The 21736-nt window shown below is 41.1% G+C and overlaps 1 protein-coding gene across 2 annotated transcripts in view; it reads right to left on the bottom strand.

Annotated features, from left to right (window-relative positions):
* Nucleotides 1–21736, bottom strand: part of Msrb3 (methionine sulfoxide reductase B3) — a 120177-nt gene that overhangs the window by 78026 nt on the left and 20415 nt on the right. The window contains exon 2 of one of the 2 annotated variants that reach the window (XM_051170902.1): nucleotides 17086–17186. The exons of the other annotated variant lie outside the window; for it this stretch is intronic. Coding sequence (XP_051026859.1) covers nucleotides 17086–17161 — 76 coding nt within the window. The 5' untranslated portion in view covers nucleotides 17162–17186. The remainder of the gene's footprint in view (nucleotides 1–17085; nucleotides 17187–21736) is intronic. 2 annotated transcript variants of the gene reach the window in all.

Genomic DNA, 21736 nt, shown 5'->3' on the forward strand with positions numbered 1-21736 from the left:
GAGTAGCGACAGCCAAGGCTTTTAGCATGTGATACTAAAACATCACCGGGCATTTGTTTGCAGAATGGTGGTACATCCTTTATGCCACCTGCATGTATTTGCAGTGAAAGTGGCCATATAAAGACCCATTCAATAACTGTGTGAGTTGGTCGAGTATCCTGAAGCCACCACCGTCCCATTGTCATCCAAGATGACTACATCCCACTTATTTTTCTGAGGACCCTAAAGATTTATTTTTTTCTACAATGGGAACTGCTGTATTCTGTGAGTCTATCAGATACCACACTAGGTCCTACTTGGTCTTTAGAAATGCATGCTTTTCTAAAGACTGTATCTTACCAAGTCAGCAAGAAACTGTCAGTAAACTTTAGGAGAAGGCACTAATTTTTACAAAGAGATGCAAGATTCCAGAGAGAGACAAAGAGACAGAGACAGAAGAGGGGCACAGGAAGAAAGAACAGACACAGACTAAGTGAGTGTAGTTTTACTTCAAGGCTCAAGCTGTCCTTTTGCACTTCAGCTCAGGGGATTTCACGGATTATGAGTGTTTGAATATTGGAGTGATTCTAATGTGACTCAAATCTAAGTGATTCTAATAGCAAGGCTAGTTTTTATTTCAAGGTATGCAGACCACAGGAAGGTGTTCAGACAACACTTACTTAGGTGTACTCCTTTATTTTACCTGAGCAATTGACTGAAAAGGAACGTGCCTCTGAGATGTTGCAGCCATCACTCACTGCAGTAAAGTGCCTTTTCCTTGCTGTCCATCATAGCAGGGACAGAAGTGGCCCCCAAGCAAAGATTTCCTACTGTGTCTTAAAGTCGGCAGCCTTCCTGGTGTCCTGAATAGTAAATTCTGCATCTTCAGATTCAGCGATGGGAACGCACCCCACTGTTTACTTTTGAGGTATCTAACACAGAATATGAGATTGCTGAAGTTAAACTCAGCAAAAATTAGCTAACTAGGCGTCCTAATTGTGGGAACGAAAGGGGGGCTATCAGCTTCAGATCTGGGGCCACCTGGACAGATGGCTGATTCTCCACCAGAAAACAGGGAGCCAGGGAGAGAGCAAACCAGAAGATAACCTTGGCCAAGCCTGCAGGAGTCAGACCGACTTCCGCTACCCTTCCTGTCCTTTGTTGGTCTAGAAAGAGACCCAGGAACAATTGGCACATGAGGAATGGCCCTGAGGGCCTCCCCTCTCACTAAACCCCTGTTAACGCCAGGCTCACCCAGGTGTGAGAAACTCTGCTTACTGCTGTCCAAGGCATAGCTAGAAGAAATGTCTCCTTGATAAATGCCTGCCCAGCTTGAACGAAGAAGGGCTTTGTCTCAATCAGCACTCTGAGTTGACCGAGTTTCTGTTTACCTCCCTATAGACTTCTTTAAAAAATTATTTTGCTTTTTATTTATTTGTTTGTTAGAAGGGTATCTTTGCTAATCTCGTCAAGAAGTCCATTAATTACAAGCTTAATGCGACAAAGTATCATGGTTAAAGTTATTAGTTCCAAGGGGCTTGATAATTAAGATCTGAACAATTAGAATTAAGCAAATCTGTCCAAAATATTTTGGCTTAATATATGTTCATTCATACAAAAAGACCAATTGTGTTCCCAAAGTTGCGAGAGCTAAGCCACCCATCTGTATGTCATTTAGTGCAAGAGAAGCAACCGCAGGTTTAAATTACATGGTATTGGATTGCAATTTCCTAACATTGGATGCTTTTCTGCTTTTTTACCTTGAGTCATTTACTAAGGAGTTGTTCATAAAAAGTAGCTTCAAGCACAGATGCTTGCAACTGCTTAGGCAAAGATGTTTCTCTCTTTTTCATTCTCTCTCTCTCTCTTTCTCTCTCTCTCCTCTCTCTCTCTCTCTCTCTCTCTCTCTCTCTCTCCTCTCAAAAAGAAATCTCTTTTCTGAAGGAAAAGAATAAGACTGCTGGTCACTATTGATGAACCATGTCATGTATTTGTAGAGGGGAAAAGGGGTAAAATTGAAAACATCTGATTGAAGTAAATAATACAAACATAAAAGCTTTCCTGGTGAATGAGGGGTATTGAAGAGTCCTTATTTCATAGATTAGAAATTACTTTTGATCTAAACATTCTGAAAAACAGATTGTTTTCTGCTATGTGCCATCTCATTAGCTGTGCTGGAGACCCCGTTTTAATGGTGAACTTTGAAAGGGACCCGCTGCACTCCTTTGTCAGCCCCATCTTATTTGGAAGGGGAAAGCTTTCCTTCCAGCTGTCTTTGTTTGTCTTTCAAGAACCACGAAAGCAGTATTCACACAAATTTCGGAGGAATGCGACCCATGTCACAGCCTACAAATTATTTGGTTTTGGTGCACTTAAAGGTCATCTTCCAAATTAGCAAAATTTTCCTACATCCTTGCTTTTCAACCTTAAATATAAATGTTTCCTAACTGTACATGAGGCTTATTCTCTGAGAAATGCTGGTGGTTATTTAAAGTAGTCAAGCTTCATACATTTTTATTATTTGGACATACTGTGTTTTGCAAATAATTAGGCTTTTAAAGTATGCCTAATAGCAAAAGGAAGGGCATACATATTAGAAACATTATTGTAATTTTTGTATTAAACAATTCATTGAGGAGTTAGTCAGATTTTATGAAAGTCTTGCCACACAGTTCAATAATAATAATTTACTTCTTGGAAAACTGAAATCTCTGCTAAGACATTAATTGTTCTGGAATAACCAAAAGTTGGCATGTTCAGAGAGATGCTTCACTCCTGCCCCTAGTCCTCTGCTGCCTACCAGACTGACTTTGCCAAAGTCACATGGTGCCACTGTTAATTCTGAAGGCATCATTTCATTTTGAAATTTAAGAGTAATTCATTGGGTGTTTGGTTTCCCTTTACTATCTTCACTTAGGTACTGTAATTTCCTTATTACACAGGGTAATTTAACATTAGTGTTATGGGACATCTGTTCAATGACTTCTAAATTGGCTTAGAAGTACGTTAGGGAGAGGTATCCCTTTCCTTAAGTATTTAATAGCACACTTTGAAGGCACATGTCGGTGTGTACATACACGCAACAGCATCTAGTTGTAGTCCATCCCCTGCAGTGTGGTTTTTATGTGGATCGGTCACTCCAGAGGTATTTAAATCCTGGGATATGCCCAGACTCTTTTCCTTTACACCAAGGCATCTTCTGTGTTGCTGGTCTTCTCCACAGAGCAAGACCCTCTGCAGGAGGGACACACTTTTAGTCCTACACGACAGACAAGGCTTTGTCATCACTTTTGAAAAAGAGTTTGTGTTCTAGTTCTGCCTGCTTCCAACTGTGACGTCAGGCGGCTGGCTGTTTTATCAGATCAGCTGCTGGAAGGATGACAACAACAGGAGCCAAGTAGGCCTCAGGTGCAAAATCACCGAGGATCCTGGAGTTAAAATCCAGTTTAAAAGGTAGCAGCTCTGATGTCTCCATACATCAGTATCCTACTGGTACCATATTTTTCGGACCACAGGATGCACTCTCTCTCACCACCCCCCTAAAGTGGGAGGAAAATTAGGGTGCACCTTATGGTCCGATTGCTGTTTTTACTGTTTTTCTTGTTTTACTGCTCTAAAAACTGGATGCATTTATGGTCAGGTGTATGTTATAGTCTGAAAAATATGGTAGTTATTTTCTATAATAATCCCCTCAGAAAAGTATTTTTTCTAACTGGTTACCTCTTTCTTTTATAATGAAGAAAACAGAAAGTACTCAAAATTTAGTTATACCATACACATTTCTAGGCACACGTCTCTAGAAGGTGGAAACCTGTCCATTTTACAGACAGAAACTGAGGTTCACGGTGTTTGTTGTAACATAACTTAGACATATCAGCTCAAGCATACAGTTGTTGGACCACTAACCCAATAACTGTTTCTGGCAATAAAAAAAATTATGCTACAATTTTCTTCCCAAATTATGCAGTAAATTTCAGCTAAAAAAAAATAATCGAATCCCTAACAAGTAAAGACAGTAAGTAGAGGGAGGTAAGAAACGTCTGCCCATTAGCTGCCCTGCTGTCCCTCTGTCCGTCCCTTCGGGACAGGATCAGTGACAAGGTCATACAAGAGTCTCACATTAGCTATAAAATGCTGAAACACTTCAGCTTCCTGCTAAGGAGTAACTCAGACCTGTCACCTAAATGCTGAGAGCACTCTTGAATCATACATTTTATATTTCAGTGTGGGGAAAAATCAAAATAAAAACCTAAAAAAAAAAAAAAAAACCTAAAGGTCTCACAATTTTAACTTCTGTTCTAGGACTAGGGGAAGATGAAAATATTAGCTATTTTCCCGAGATAATAAAAATGAGTTATGTATCATAAGTCACTGAGTTAAAACAGTAAACTTAATGTAGAAATATCTTCTGCTGTGTTTACAGATGGCATAAAATTAAAGCCTATGTTAATTTTTACTATGAGCTTTAATTTTCAGGCACACATTAGTCTGACAGTAGAAAACTATTTTTTTTATTTATTTAGTGTTAGAATTTGTAAGTGGAAGATTATAAAAGCACATCTAGCCCACTTTTAGAATAAAATGTACATATATACACAAATACCAATTTTTGTTTGTTTTCTTCTTGTTTACAACTCTAGTGATTCAACAAAGGCCTTAGGAACACAGGTGCAAGTTACAGAGGGGGGAAAAAAGGTCCCTGCTTACATAAGCATCCTCAGTTCTGACTTTTCCCTCAGAGGAAATATATGCAAGGGGGAAAAAAAATTCCCGCACGATTGCGTAACTCAATGCGTCAGGGTGCAGCTCTGGCTTCTCCAGAACCAAGGCGCCACTGCTCACCCTGAGAGCAGCCATTCAAGGCTACGCCTTACTTCTTTAAGTAATCCCAACTATTGCTTCAGCTACAGAGTGTGAAGTGCTGTGCCAGGCAAACTATATCCACTCATTGCTTCAGCCATTGTTTTGAGCACTTGCTCTACCGTGGCACTGCTCTATGTGCCCAGCGCAGAACCAAAACCCAAAATCAGACCTTCTGTCTTGGTGGTCTGTCCATCATGGCAGAGGCGATATATGCAGAAAACAGTGAAAGCAAGGAAGTCTGTTGTAAGGTCTTTTAGAAGGTGGTGAGTACTTAAGAGTGAGAAAGCGAGCATGGAGCAGGGCCAGGACCACAAGGCTAGTAGAGGACTGCAATCTCAGGAGAGTATGTGGGGCAGTCTCACTACAGTGCTATTTAGGCAGAGCCCCGGAGGAGGAGGAGAGGGAGCTGACAGGGCTAATGTTGCAAGGACTTTCCCAACACATAGAAGAGATGGCCGGGGCAAGAGGTGAAGATGCTGTGATGTTCATACATGAGGGACAGAGACAGGCACCTTGAACAGAAGCAGAAGAAAGCCCATATGCCAATGAGATAAATAGCAAAGACTCTCTCGGTAGCCACCTTTCAGACTATGTCTACTCAAAATGTCTTTGAGAAAGTATTCACCCGGCTGAATTCTAGAGACATGTTGTGTCTAACTTGCTTGCTGGCTTAACGTCGCCCTACTTAGACCAACACCATCGCCCCCAACCCAGAGCCAGACGTAAGAGGACACCCAGTGTATGGTTTTGGTGACGAATGTTGCATGAGCACAGAGAACAAAATCCTCCGGCCATTTTAAAGGAGGCGTTCACCCTGGGAAGCACCGTGGCCTTCCCCTTTAGGGCAGTCCTGCAGGCAGTGGCAGGGAACACACACAAGTAAAGAAAGCATAGGATCAGTGCGTCCACTGATCTGCTCTAAAAAGCCACCTTGATTTTTACATCAAACTTAGTTTGATTTCACCTGTGCTCTAAAGCCCTAAAACAATACAAAGAAGCGTTAACACTTCTCGGGCTAAATAATGCCATATATTTTACTGGCACAGCACCAATTGATGAAACTGACCTCCAGTTTCTATACTGGCAAGCTCAGAAAACGTTTCAGACCGGTTTTCCCTCCCATTCTGCAGACCCTGTGAGCCTCGCCTCTGCCAGCATGCTCAGAGCTAGGCAGCATCTCCCTGAGCAAATACCAGGCGGGGCAATTATGCTCCAACATCTCCCATCATTTCTGTTTTCCTAGAAACATTGCAAACTCTTCGAGATACAAACTTCTGAGCTTCATATTATATTGGCTCATTATTCCTACCAAGCACTTATTAAATACCTGCAGTGAGCTGACACGTGCAATGAGCACTGGGAACCTCGGGACAGCCCAAGGAAGGTGCTGGCCTCCTAAGGAGTGCACATACCAGCAGGAGAGGAATGGGATCAGCAGACTAAAGTCTTTAGGGAAGGCATGTGCAGAGCACACAGGGCATCTGCACTCTAAACTTTTCCCATCAAGACCGATCATGTCTAGCCGTCACCTGCAGTATAGGAAGCACAAATAGTCACAGAAATCAAATGTGCAAGGTCCCAGCGCCAGGGAAGGTCCAGAGAGGGAAGAAAGCTCCACCCTAGGTAGCTGACTAGTAGGTGGAGTGTGATTACATATGTGTAAGCCAAGGCTAGAAGCATCCATCCTGCTGCAAACTACGCAGATGTGGCACTACAGCAGGTAGTCAGCTGATTTTATGAAGTCACCACTTCTCCAAACAGGAAAGAGTATGGATTCAGATGCAAACCAGCAGAGCTTTGGGAACTGGAAAGTAAATTTAAAACTCAGAAGGGAAATGTGAGCACATTTTGGTTTTCTTATTGTAAGCTGATAGGAGAGGCCAGTATCAGCCCCAAGGTATCTAAGGCTAATTAATACGCCTGAAAATTCTAGCCATAATAGTAAAGCCTCATCCACGAAGCTGCATGATTTTCTTGACAGGAGACAACGGAGGAGCTTATCCTTTCACTCATTAGCAGTCATTAAAAATGCTGAATGACCATGAGACAGAAGCCATCTTTTACACTTCTATATTTACTTGTATGTTATAAATTTTTTAATTGTTGAGCTCATTCATATACGGCCATTATTTCATCAGCATCTGTTAAATTCCCAAAAGAACTAGAAACGGCTTTATCAACCCTACAAAACTTAACGCAAACACTGAGAGCAGAGCTGTTCATGTTAATGTGGACCGTGAAGTTTAGGGCTTAGAGAAATATTTAAAGCATCTCTTGATCCTGAAAACGTTTTCTTGCTTGCAAAGCATATGCCTAAAAAAGGATTTTTGAAGCACTGCCATCATCAAGTGACAACAGTGGAGGAGAAAGTCACTTAACTTCAATTCTATCTGATTGCATGTGAGACTTCTGACAAAGCTGAAGGCCCCTGGTTTTAATTTTTTTTTTTTTTTAAAGCATGGGTCTTCACTTGAACATCATAGCCCATAAAGAAAAAAAATTAAAACCAGACAGGCTCATTTCAATTCTACATTTCACATACAATCAAAAAGATTTGCACGCGTGCGCGCGCGCGCGCGCGCACACACACACACACACACACACACACACACACACACACACACACCCTCCTCTCTACGCATTTCTATCCAATTCTCCATCCTCCACTTCTCCCTTGGGGAGCACAGTCTGTTTAAGAGATAAGAGGCAGTTATTAACCACCCATGAGAAGAGCCCTCTCTTAGATTATCATGCAGATTTTATTCAAATACAACTTTGAATATAATTCATTAGAAAGAAAATATATCCTCTAAAACTCGATTTTTAAAAAAAAAATTAATTCCAAAATTAATTTATGGTATACATCAAAATTGAGTCTAAATTTAAGTACAACGAAAAACAAAAAACAAAAAACAAAACAAAACAAAAGTCTGCAGCTTCCACCAAGGAATAGCTGATCATCCCAGGAGAATCTAAAATATTCTGAAGAAAAAAAAAATGCAATTTAACATTTTTCTTTTTCACACAGAAATATCAAGGGAAGGCATATGGCTTACACTGCAGTTTTCAACAGCCGCTCAGGAGAGAGTGTGTGCACACTTACTAGCCATCTACCCATCCCTGTACCAAACAGGGTGTCCTTACAAGACAAAGATCTAAAGCACATGTGCTTATTTATTTACTTACCTCTCCACCGCAATGGCTGCTGTTTAAACCTTTCCCAAAAGATGTCCTCTCGATGCCTGGGGCCATGTTTCTTAGATCTTAGTTTCAAGTATACAGTGATGTTTGTTTAATAAGTCCGTGTGATTAAAAAAAAAAAAAAAAGATGATGATGATGGATGAGAGAGTAAAAAGGGTTTCTTTGAAACTACTCAGTCCTTTACTGCTTCTCTAGAAGGCCACGTTCAAATCTTTTCACTAGGACTGACATCTAATGATTCTTTGGATAGACAGTTATGAGGATGCTTGACCCTGCATAGCCCAGAACGCATTTTATAAAACCCTGCCTCTTGAAAAATTAATGATAACATGTTGTTCCTCTTGGGAGAGTGAGAGAGAAGTTTCCATAGTCAAGTCAGATTAGGAAAATCTACCTGTTTTCTTGATGTAGTCCATCTCAGAATACCTCTTATACTGATATATATTTTTTAAATATGATGCTTTTTCTGTGGTCCATTAGAAAGGGGAAAGAGCACTGCCAAATGATCATATATTCTACCACATTTGCTTGAAAGGCTTATTTCTTTTTATTTCGTGTACATGGGTGTTTTGCCCAGATGTGTTTTTGTGTGCCATGTGTACTGTGCCAGCAGAGGCCAGAAACGGGTACTGGATCCCCTAGAATTGGAGTTACAGAAGGTTGGGTGCTGGGAATCCAACCCTGGTCCTCTGCAAGAGCAGCAAGCATGCTTAACAGCTGAGCCGTCTCTCCAGCCCCCATCAAGGCGGCTTCTAAGCTGCACCCTCGTTATGAAAACAGCGAAGTGGAAAGAGCTTAGTATTCAAATTCATGAAACACAGTAATGTGAAGTCTCATCTGATGACTGGTTTACAGGGTACATAACAGAACTAGTATTCCTCATATTATAAACTGAAAAAAGGACAAACTTCTAGACTAAAAACCCCAAGAAGAAGTTAATGTCCAAAGAAGTTACTTGATGTGGTCACACACCTACTCGACATGAGCCACAACCCGAAGACTGTACCTTGCCACTGACTGACTCACTCATTGCATTCTCTCTTGCACCCATGCTATGTTGTACTTTACTGTGCCATCTGCTTGTAGCTCACGTTCCCCATCCACATCCACATCTCCATCTTCCTGTCTCCTAGCAACCACCCCTTCCCACTAAGTGCGGATACCTAGTCCCTCAACACCCTTTACTGTACTGTGTGAGCTTCGGTCCCAAGGAGCCATCCTGCCATGTGGTACGGAAAGCAGCATGATGCTTCTCACCCTGGTCCTGCCTCCATAGTTAAAGAACAAGGCAATGTCTGTGTGGACCCATAAGAGCATCGGTGATGTAATCCTTGTGCCCGATCTCTCTCCCTTCCCCCTCCAGAACGCTGCACCGTTTTGATAGGTAAGATGTTACCTATTCAATGACACTCATTCATCCAGTCCACAAAAATGTACCTAATGCCCATCATGGGACAGACATGACAGTATGAGCAGCCAAAAATTTGAGCTTTTTGATACTTTACGGTATCCAAGCATTTTCTGTAGAGGGAAATGCTTTGCCTGGCCAGCCCATCCCCTTTCCAGACTTTGATGGCTGCTCCCCAGTTTCTTTCCTCCACTTTCTTCTTTCCTTGATAGCAAGAAATTGAGGTTCTACACAACAAGCCTTTGGAAATTTTGAGCTAATATAACACTTGAGAGTTCTGCCTAATTGTAATAATAATAATAATAACAATAATAATAGTGTTATAACTCTCAGTTTACAGATGAAAAATAGAATAATAGATATAAAAAGAAACCTCTGGGGCCCAAAGAAATAATTTATAATTCACTTCTTCATCAATGCCAATAATACAGTGGAAAGGCTCTGAAATGAGGTTAAGTTATACAAAACCACACAAGAGATATTAACATAGTAATCAAGTGGAATGTATCATTCAGAGACAATATGTATTTTGGCAATAAAATAAAATTCTACAAAATTACAACTGTAGAAATGTTTACAATTGTAGATTTTCTTGGCTTGTTTAAAATTCAAATAATCTATTGATTTAAAATAATATCCCATGCTCTCCAGTCACATGGCTGAATATAATAATCATAAGTAGTGTTGAAGGAAATATGTACCACAAAAGTTAATAAGTATAAATGTGTAAATATTTAACTTATTAATCAATTAAATACTTCTGTAACATTTTAAAATAAGTAATGCAAGCATGAACTTAACTGAATACAAATAAAGGGGGAAATTAAGGCATTTTAAATAAATGTTAAACTTTCTAATAAGTAGTTGCTTTCAAATGCAAAGACATAAAATAGCTACATATGCTTATCATTTTATCACTGCATCTAGTTTAAATAACATTAAATTAAAACGTATCCAGTCAAAGCAATCATGAAATTTTTGATCTCTAAATAAAATGTTTCTGTTGAAACACTGAATTGGGAAAGACTGCCAGTGAAAGTTCACCTGGTGTAACCAGTACTAGGTAGCAGGTAAATGCTGTGCAGTTATCACTGGCTCCTTCCTTCGTTATGCATGTTTGCTGAGGGAAGAAGCCACTCCCTTTAGTAACTTCCTCTCGCATTGTTTTCATACTATTACTGTGTATTAGATATGGAAACATTTTATCTATGCAATTTCCCCAAATTCGTATTGTCTTGACTTCCTAGTCCCGTAGAGTTCTCAGAGCTAGTGATGTTTTATATTCATTACATTCACTGTTATACTTAATTTACCAGAAAATACTGAGGCCTATTTGAGATTTTGCTCCTGCCTGTCTTAGAACTGTTTTAATACGCTATGCATTTGGTAATTACTAATTTGTTTGCTATTTAACAGAACTTAGTAAGTCAGATGCCCAACACCTTATATTTATACATGTATGTTATTCTGTTACAAATCAGCCTTGACAAAATATGTATTCTCTACAAATAATTTTTAAAACTCATACTAGATAGCAATGTTCTGGTGTTAACTCAAGCTTTAATATATCATAAAGCTACTAAAATATTTTGTTTTGAAAACATATAACTTAGTAATGGGCTCATTAACCAACATTTATAATATAATTTTTCTAGTTTTCTAAAATATTTCATTCATGCAAAAACTGATCCATGTTTGACATTCAACATATTTAACTAATAACATTTCAAGATTCTATAAAAAATCCAAAACACGGCAAAACAAAATGTCTAATTTTCTTTAATTCTTGGGTGGTCTGCTGCAGAAAATTTAGCTGCATATGAAGCTATAAATTACTGCTAAATCAGCTATTTGGTACAAGATAAGTTAATTTATGAACACTTGTTTTAGTTTGTAGAAAGTCTACATACGAAAGGCATTTCCAAGAAATATCCAAGCAAAGGGAGTTGGAGTCCTGTTGAAAACAGAAAAGCTTGTCTCTCTACATATACTGTCAGGACGTCGTATAGGCGTGAAAAAGTGTGGGTTGAAAACCTGTATGTTCTTAACCGGGTATTCTTCACATACTTCCAGATTTTTACAAGGCACCTATGTGTTCAATGCTAACACTGCGGCACAAGCCATGCAGGAGTGTGAAGCCAGCGCCACCTACTGGGCAGCAGGCATACCGATCACTCCACTCTAATGCTTTTGTGCACTATGTTGAAATCTGTATCTGTTTTTAAGGTTATTTCTCCTAAAAACAAAAACTCCTGGCCTATTGGTATACATAGCATGTAGCATCAAGTCTGTAGAATTGTGTACACACACACACATACACACACACACAGTATGTTAATATATTAAAATGTTAATATAATAAAAAAGCTAGGTGGGGTGAATATGTAAAAATGGGGAGCACACAAGGTGGAACTCCACTGGTGACACTAATAGAGAACCAAGAACTACTGTACCCTGCTCCACTTCATATTGGTTTCATATCTGTCTGAGAAGAGGCTCTGAACTGTACTCACAGAGCCACCCCCGAAGAGTTTCAGAAGACCTAACAGTTGGAAACTTGAAACTACTAAAGCACTGTGTTCACAAACCTGCTCTCTTCTGGAAGGCCACAGGGGCTATCAAAGATCCATGGGGGCGGGGGTGCATATGCTACCAGGGTTCCTCAACACTCACATGGAAAGCGCACTTGTCCCAGTGAGCGAGCTGCTTCTTTTTAAGTAGATGAGAGCATCAGTTGCTACTAGTGGACTATTGACAGTCTTAGTTGAAAATAGCGCTTTTTACTTACAGAGACGCTGCTGTGCACATCTGTAGTAAACTCTGTTTAAAAGGGATAAATTAGCTCAGCATGAGGGCTGCACGCCTTTAATCCCAGCACTTGGGAGGCAGAGGCAGGTGGATCGCTTTGAGTTCAAGGCCAGCCTGGTCAACAAAGCGAGTGCAGGACAGTCAAGGCTACACAGAGAAACCCTGTTTCAAAAAAAAAAAAAACCAGATAAATTAAAGTACAAACATACTAACTTGCTCCACAGAAGTGATTAAATGAGTAGAGTCCTTAGTTCTCAGAGTAAAGATAAGGTCTACTTGTTCATATCAAACAGATAATATACCAACAAACTCAATTTATTTGAGAGAAAAAATAAAGAAACTCTAGATATATACACAGTTAATTTGTGTGTTGTCATTTTTGATATTTAGCTGAAAATACTATGGTCTATATCTAAGACATCCACTGTATTGTAAAAATATAATGAGAATAAATTGCTTTTTGAAAATAAATTTGGTAGGCCCATAAGCTATAAACTTTACTTTTAATCTTCCCATATACAGCAATCTCAAATGAGTCCCTACTCTTTGTTATAGTTATGACCTCATATACATATAAACTTTCCAGATGTTTATTATTCGCTTAAGAAATACTTACAAACCACCAGACACTGTGTCATGTTCTGGAATCACAAGTCCCTGGCTCATAGAGTTCTGCTCATGCACAGGATGATCTATGTATTTCAAACCCCGTTTGCAGAATGTGTCCTTGGGGGTTCTAATTTATTCATTAGAACATTATGATATAACATCTTTGCAAATGACCTAATAGTCGCAGAGGCTTGCTAACCATGTCCATGAGGCGATGCAGAAGTCGCAACTGTATGCTGGTATATACATGGTGTTAAGGTGTCACTTATCACTATAAAAACCTATCAAGACCAGCATCTCTAGTTGGCTAAAAACTCCCATGGTATCTGATCTAAGATACCCTAACACCTAGTGCTCTCTGGTATTAAAGCTGTGTATTGGATTTTGCTGTCTGATCCTTCCTCAAGCAATTCTTTTGTCTTGATTTAGTAACCAGGGATCACAGTGCTCAAGCACCACCTAGCACACTTTCCTGTAAATCTGGAGCATTAATTAATACTGAAGTTTGAAATTTAATTGACCTCAAGCCAAAAGTTAAAACTGTACTGAAGAAGAAGAAGAAGAAGAAGAAGAAGAAGAAGAAGAAGGAGGAGGAGGAGGAGGAGGAGGAGGAGGAGGAGGAGGAGGAGAAGGAGGAGGAAGAGGAGGAGAAGGAGGAGGGGGGAGGAGGAGGAGGAAGGGAGGGGGGAGGAGGAGGAAGAAGAAAGAGGGAAAAGGGAGGTGGGAGGAGGAGAAGCCCACAGAATTCTGGGAAGGGGCAGATGACCTAATTTTATTTCTTCATTTTTAAGAAAAAGAAAATGAAATCTGGAGAAGTTCACACATGTGTTCAGGGTCACACACGCTAATGACAGAACTACGGTCAGAGTTTCTGCTCCTGTCCCAGAGTGCTTTGTGATACAGGAAACTGTTGTAGGAAATTACCAAGAAACTCTGAGTGAGAAAAAAATTACCTTTAATGGCAAACATGAGTGAACCATAACTCAGATGCTCTAATAAGCTCTAAGTTAAAATTGTGCTTTATTGAAAAATAAGAAGAAAGGCAAGCCAGAGCTGAAAAATGATAAATCACTTCTAAGATACAGCCTTCATGAAGGCCAGCTCAGTTACAATCAGTAGAAGCCTGTCCCAATTATTATTTTTCCTTTCAGTTTCAGAGTTATTTCACATTGAATTATTATTCAAAATCACTTCACAATTTAATATTAAATTATTCTTCAAAATTAATTTGTTATTCAATATTGAATTATTATTCAGTATTAAAAATTAGTGGGGATAAGGAAGCAACATCTCTGATTTACAGACATTTCTGCTATAATGGGTTTAGGCCAAGGAACATAAATTTAAAGCAAGAAATGAAGTTTTCATCTTAATTCCCTATGTCTCACTCTTTGCCCTCTTTTCCTCTTTGATCCAAATAATAAAGGTTAGAGGTCCCATTTTAATTATATTTTTAAATTTGAAAGTTCAAATAGTTTGTATCATTGTTGCCAAATCTAACAGGTTCCTCAGCATTTCTGTGTCTGAGAGTAAGACCCCATTAGAGAAATGGATAACAAATTCATTGGACTTCAAACACTAATGTCCCTTGAAAGTCAGGGATATGAGGAATATTCTAATCAATTCATTTGCAGGTAAAACGCATCTATAAGTCCTAGGGACGGAAGATAAAGAGTTTCTCTGGGCTTCTGTCAATATTGGATGGCAGGAATAAAAGAGACTTGTGTCTACAGAACTTGAAGTCCTGTGCTGAACAATATATACATAAAATAAACAGATCAAACAATAGGTTGAGGGGCCGGCAAGACGGCTCAGCCGCTAAGGGACCGTGCAGCCAAGGCTGACGACCTGAGTTCACTCCCCAGGAGCCATATGGTGGAGAGAATGACACCCGTAAGTTGTCACCTGTCATCCAGAGATGCACAGTGGCACACCATTGTATACATGCATACGTAAATGAATCTATGGTATTTTAAAAAGTAGATTGAGATAGGTATTTCTCAAACGACATGTGTTTGTGGTTCCTATTAAAAGTAAATGAAACATTTATATATTAGATAGATACTTAAATATGTTTAAAGCCCAGTTTCGTGGAAAAACATACATCCAAATGGATATAAATATACGGATTTTTGTAGTGGACCTAGTAAAATGATCCATGGTACTTACTCTGTGTCAGGCAGTGCCCTAAGCCTTTTTTTGTTAGCCTGTTTAATTCTCATAGCAACCATTGTGGGTGGAACCTTTTAAAGTAAGGGAGCTAAGACATCTAGACACTCAATCAGTGAGACTCCAGTCCGGGCCCGTCTGAATCTAGAACTGCTTGCTACGCACTGTTGCTGGTTTGGTTTGCTCCTTGCCGGTTTTGAATTGGTCTCCTAATCGTCTCATTATCAAAAGTTAAATCTGTTTGTGCTTCAATTACACAATGTCACTATGGGACACTTTACCATCCTGTTATATTTTAAGGGATTCACAGTCTCCACTGTGGACAGAAAGCACACCTTACACAGCTATGTACGGTGCTTTCCCCCACAGCAGGATTTACAGTGGGAAAGTAGGAACCTCAGCTATATGTGTGTAATGCACTTGCTGCACACATCTACAGCGACGAGAAACTTCCACACGGCAGGAAGGCTGCGGTATGGGGTTTCCAATCACGACCAGACACAACACAACCGGTGGCCCTTTTGTTCTACAGCCCTCGTCTCCCTGTAGTCTACCCCCATCTTTTCACTTGTACTGTAATCGTCGTTTTCAAGGCACACAGCCTCAAATTCCTCTGATATATGCCATGAGGTCAGTGCGTGATATGCAAGGGCAGGGAGGAATAGTGACAAAAGAGTGTGGGGGTGGGTGGGGGACGACTCTGTGCTTTAAGCTGCATTTACTCATGAGTTGTCACAGACAAAAGTCTACTTTTTTTACAAGTGGCTTACCTGGCCACTTGAAGTTGCCAGAGACAACTTAGGCCCCCTGGAACACATCCGTCACAGCATGTGCCTAGATTTCCTTCCTCACCTCTTCCACCTGCCCTTGCCTTCTCTTGCTACCCACACAAACAGCCTATACTTCCTGGCCAGACACTGCTCTTTTCTGTCTTCACGTTTTCGCTGGGGCGATCTTGCATGCTGGAGAGAGCGCCCCTCCTGGTCATGAGGTGAACTGCAGCTCACGGTTTACCATCCAGTTCAAGTACCTTGTCCTTCGGTGGAGCCCTCTTACACTTCCCTTCCAAAACTCATTTCCCTACAGATAACTGATGGGATCGCTGTGCTCAGCTCCTGTGCTACCCAAGGCGCCGACATGTCCGGTCCAGCCTCATGTTATCATATGGCTACAGGGACTCATGCAGTTTTATTTCTATCCCCTGCTTGTTAAGAACCAATCAACTCAGTCTTGTTTATCATTGTACTTTCACTGTTTAAGAGATGCATTTAATTCTTGGTAAATATTTAATAGCACAGTTAAACTCTCTACCCAATATATTAATAAAGATATATACAGTAATGGGAATATAAATAATATTAATGATCATATTCACTGAAATAAAACATTTGACCATCGTGAATTTTATAATAGAATTAAAATATTAACTTTAATGATACAGACACAGTGAAATTCTGAACTTATATGCCTCATTGGTTTAAATGCTTAAAGTCACATTTAAAAAAAAAAAGTATAGTGGTTCTAATTTATGAACCAGTTTGAAATATATTAGCTCTATTTGGCTCTTGTTAAATAAGAAAAATATTTTCTTCTTAAATACAATATAAGTAGCACAGCTACCTTAAAATCGCCTGTTCTAACTTTTTTTCTGAAGGAGCAGCCACATGTGGAGTGAGAAGTGCGGCGACCCCTTTGAGAGGGCGAATGCTCTACTTGTATGACCTGGGGCGGCTTCTCCTTGAGTCTGCCAGGCCCTCGTGTGCGCTATGACTTGCAGATGTGTGCACCAGAGGATGAGAAGATGGCGTGACACACTAGTGACAAGTGTATGCTGGGCAAAGGGACTGGACAGTGTGTCCAACCCTGGAAGGACTATGAAAATGAATGCTATTCAGAGTAGAGTGACGTTTTGTAACCAATTTCTGTCTTCAAACTGGGGTCCAAATAAAAGACATAAAGTTTAGTACAACATGGTGGAGCACTAGTTCCTACAGCAGACACGCCCACTCAGCCCAGGGCCCGAGTGTGGACAGTAACAAGTAGCAACCTGAGGGCAGCCCACAGGCTCGCAGGGCCACTGGCTGGCTCTTTGTCACCAAGTGCAGCAGGTTGAATGCAGACATCACTGTGATATCCTCAGCGACAAACCTAGAGGCAAAGACAGGGGCAAAAGCTGAGTAGGAGAAAAAAAAAAGAGATAGAGAGAAAATAAAATGAAAAACAACGAATTAAAACGTCACAAACGCTAGGCACATTTACTGAGCATCCGATGCTCTGGGTTTCTCTAGGGCTAAGCATATGCAGGGTGTTAATAAATAAACCGCCAGTGCCTCATTTCCAGACAGCAAGCTGACGTTCGCTGCTACCATTAGCTCTTGCAGGACACCAAGGAGGCAGGTTTAATCCCCAATATGTATGTGAGGAAAAAACCGAGGCTCAACAGTCCAAGGACACAAAGCAAATGCAGTGTGGAAAAGCGCGAAGAGCCGCTTGTTAGACAGCAGCGCCAGAGCATGGCCTCATATAAGACTTGTGCTTTAAGACAACAAACAAACAAACAGCTAAGGACAACTCCGAGACTCCACATACTGTTAAATCTGAATATAGCATAGGGAGCATTCAACTGCGTGATTTATACTTCCTCCATAAAACTCTGTGAGTAGTACTCACGGCCCAGCTTTGAAAAGGGCACAAACTATTTTACCAACGTCTTTGGAGATGAATCTCATAGAGGAATCTCAAAACTATATGATGCTAAACTTTAGACAAAAGTACAGCTCCTGGGGTTTTCATCACATGCACTGTTGTGATTGGTGCATATTAACTTCAAATGAAAAGTGGAGAGCACTTAGTGATTATCAATTTCTGGTGTTTTATTTAAAATCACCACATTAAGTAACTTCAACTGCCAAATGCCCAAAAATGGAACTGACATTAATGTCTCATTTGTTTCCTCGCTGCCACCACCTCCAGTGCCCACCCCAAAATGAAAGTCTTCTCCTGGACTCCCCTGGTCCCCTTGCAGAGCAAACATGTAATAAACAGTAATATATTTGACCAAATTGCTCTGGAGTATATCTGGCCAAAATCTGCTCGCATTAACATTGCCTGAACTCTGACTTCCCCAAACTAAACTCACTACAAAACTAAAACATTTCTGCGTTACTAACTGGAGGTAAAGGGGAGGAAGGGGGTTAGGTAAGAGTCACAGTGCGGGGCCTGAGAGGACCGTTAGACAGAAATAAACATGTCATTTTCACGAGTGACTGCAGAGCAGGGCAAAAAAACTGCATGCCTCTGTAGCAGACTACCGGCTAATAAAAGATCAAAGGTCTATACCTCACAACGCCATAAATAAAAACGTAGTTTTGTTTCTTTTCTTTTCTTTTTTTTTTTTTTTCCTTCCCCATGAGGAATAAAGTATGCGCGGGTAAATGTTATTACTTAGCAAAGCCGCGGCCTTTCTGTGCTCCCGCAGCTGACCATAAAACGTCCTCCTAGTCTGTTTCATCGACCGCTGTACCAGGCAGCCTGGGCGCCTACGGATCACTGTGGCCATCTGGCTTGTGTCAAAGCCAGCACACAGGAAGAAAGGCAGTGACGTCACTCCGCAGGTCAGGCAAGGAACAAAGATGCCTTCTACAATTAAAAGCCAAGGACTGCCGGGCTCAACGTGACTGCGGTTCCTCCTTACTGGCCTTTTTTTCCTACCCAAATAGCCAGAGCTCCATCTAGTGGCAAACTGGTTTTGCCCAGTTTGGGGGGGTTTAAACTGTTTTGGTTTGGGTTTTTAGAGTTGACTCTTGAAGCGCTACACTCCGCACCAACAGAGTGAAGCAACTGATGGAATGGCTGTCAGACACACCTAGCCTTTTCATGCCACAGAACGAGGGAGCACAACCTGTGGTGTGACCCACTTATAAATCTCACAAACAACGCCTTTGATTGGTTGGAAACTGATATGGCCCTAGTTACATTAATGCTCACAAGGACGTTAGAAAAAGCAGGAGAGTTCACGGAATGCTTGTGAAGTGTACAGTAACACGGGGGTATGTTATCTGACGGTAGATTGAAAGACGGTTCTAAAAAAAAAAAATGCTGCCTGTGTCTGGGTGCAGAGCTTAGCCCCATCAAACAAGGGGACCCCCGAGAAATGTGCCTCTGGTGTATACAAGAACACAGCTGGAGTTGTGGGGGAAGAGAGGGCAAGTGTGTATGTTCCTGCTTGCAATAAAAACAAACATTGAGAGTAGATGTAAAAAAAAAAAAAAACCATAATCCATTCCCAGGAAGATGGCCGTCACTGTGGATGTACGCAAGCTGTGGTGCCACACTGGCAGCGCCTGTAATTCCTTGTATGGTCGTGGACAAGTCACCTATCTTTGTTCCCTCCAGTCTAAAATAGCCATTAGATAAATCCAATTAGCTAAAAGTACCTCTAACAACTCTTAGTATGTGGTATGTGTGGTTCAGAAAAAGTTGGCTATCAAATATTTGCCATGTTTAAGATTACCCAAGTTAGAAAAATTGTATTAAAAATAAATTTGCAGCAGTACGTTCTGATCCTGGTTTCCTCTCTCTCATCTCCTCTCAGAGCCTTCCCACCTCCCCACCCATCCAACTCCATGCCTTCTTTTTTCTCTCTCTCTAACCACATCTCAGCCCACCCTACAGTCCTGCAGGGTCAGCTGCTCCCCATTTCCCCCAGACAAGCCCAGAGTTGCCTTCTTCCTCCTGGTCTTCTTCGCAAGTCATGGCTCTTCGCTACAACCTCCAACACCGACTGGTCGTAGCTTAGCTTTTCCAATACAAGACCCTTCGGAGGGCCCCGTGTGTTGTCACCTCTCCTGGACAGTTTTCGGGATACTGATCTGTTTTCATCCTTTCTCTTCTAAATTAACTCTTAAGGGCAGGGGAGAGGATCTTTTCCATTTTTGTATCCCAACACCCGACACGTAAGAGCCAAGCATTCATTTGCTTACTGGAGGGCAGGAGACACGACGTAAAGGACCGAGCTACTGAGGACTGGACGCTCAGAGCCCATCACCTCCAATGCTGTCTCTGCCAGGTCCCTCACTAGCAGTGCTTAAAAGGAGTTAAAATCCATTACACGTGTATAATTGCTGGCAGTGCCTGTGATGCAAAGCCTTAGGGTGCTGGAAAACATCTTCATTTAAAACTCAAAGATAATTCAAACACTCTACAACTTTCAAATGTTTCTACTTTCCTCCTCTACTCCATCCAAATCATGGCTGAAGTCAGTTTTGCCAGTGGCTTTGGTGTGGCTCCTTCCCAACTCTCCCTTCCCCCTTTTTTGTCCTGAAGTTGAACAGTGTACTACCAAAGAGAGAGCACCACAAGGGCATCCGGAGAACTCACCAAGCTGGTAATTAGTTCCAGGCAAAGCTGACTGTGCCCATGGACTTAAAAGTGTCAACCCTAAAGGTCGGATCTCCTCTCCAGCAAATGCAAAGGGATGTACACATCAGTGGTTTTCACGGGCTAGTAAAATGCCTTCCCCATAGTACAAAAGCCAGTGACAAATCTGAATGTTGTCAAGGACAACGTATAACACCTAACACTCAGCTCTCCCCCACGGTCTCCAGAAAGAGACTGTGTGTTGACGGGCGGGAACCAGGACAGCAATCTTAAAACAAAGACTGGTTGATTGGTTGGTTTTTTGGACAGAAAGTGCTCTGCCTGTGTCACTACTTTTCTCATTTCATTTCACTTCACCATAGGTCCGCATCTCAAAGGCACTAATTAAAATGCCTGCTGTATAAAGTCCACTGTTCTCATCAGCATGGGGCCTGACACGCACTTTATGCTCAAGTGTTACTTGCTGAGTGAGCGGGCGGGCAGCAGCTCCTGTGAAGTCAGCAGCGCGTTGGGTAGTGATGGAGGCACTTATGCTAAGCAGAGATGGGAAGGCTGGCTCTGAAGAAGCCTGGGTCTTCCAAACTGTTTTCAAGTTAAAATTAGGTAAGCTTAAAACATCTTTCTACCACAGTGCAAAGCACACCCACGCACTATCCTAATATGGCCACTTTTGTCACAGCTTATATGTTCTACTTTCTATATGTATTTCGGCTACATTTTTTTTTTTCTTTTTACATGGGTTTTAGAGATCTGAACTTGGATGCCAAGCTACTTTTCTTCATACGTAAAAATCACTGAGAAGACAGAAAAACCCACATATACCAATTCGATTATTATGCAAAAAAAAAAAAAACAAAAACAAAAACGGGGACTGGGCACTGAACTTAGGCCCCCACATCTTGTAGGCAGGCACTCTATCACCAAGTGTCCCCACCAGGCATTTTTGTTACTTTTTACTTGAAATGAGGTCTTGCTGGCCTTTATTACAGTCGATAGCCCAGGCAGGCCTTGAGCTTGTGCCCCTCAGCCTCCTGTAGAACTGAGGTTACAGGCCTGTAACACTGGGCCTGGTTTAGTCCTAGCTTTGTTTCTTCTTCCTGTTTCTTGTTATTCTTTTCTGCTGCTTGAGCTCACACTAAAACCCTCACTGGCCACACGAGGAGCTTTACTCTGAGTTTTGCAAGTCTCCTCTGTAAACACAGGGCTTGTGATATGGTTCATTGGAGGAACACATGATATCTTTTTCTTTTCTTTTCTTTTCTTTCTTTTTTTTTTTTTTTTTTTTCCAAGACAGGGTTTCTTCTGTGTAGCCTTGGCTG

Source organism: Acomys russatus, chromosome 28, assembly GCF_903995435.1.
Source record: "Acomys russatus chromosome 28, mAcoRus1.1, whole genome shotgun sequence".
Lineage (NCBI taxonomy): Eukaryota > Metazoa > Chordata > Mammalia > Rodentia > Muridae > Acomys > Acomys russatus.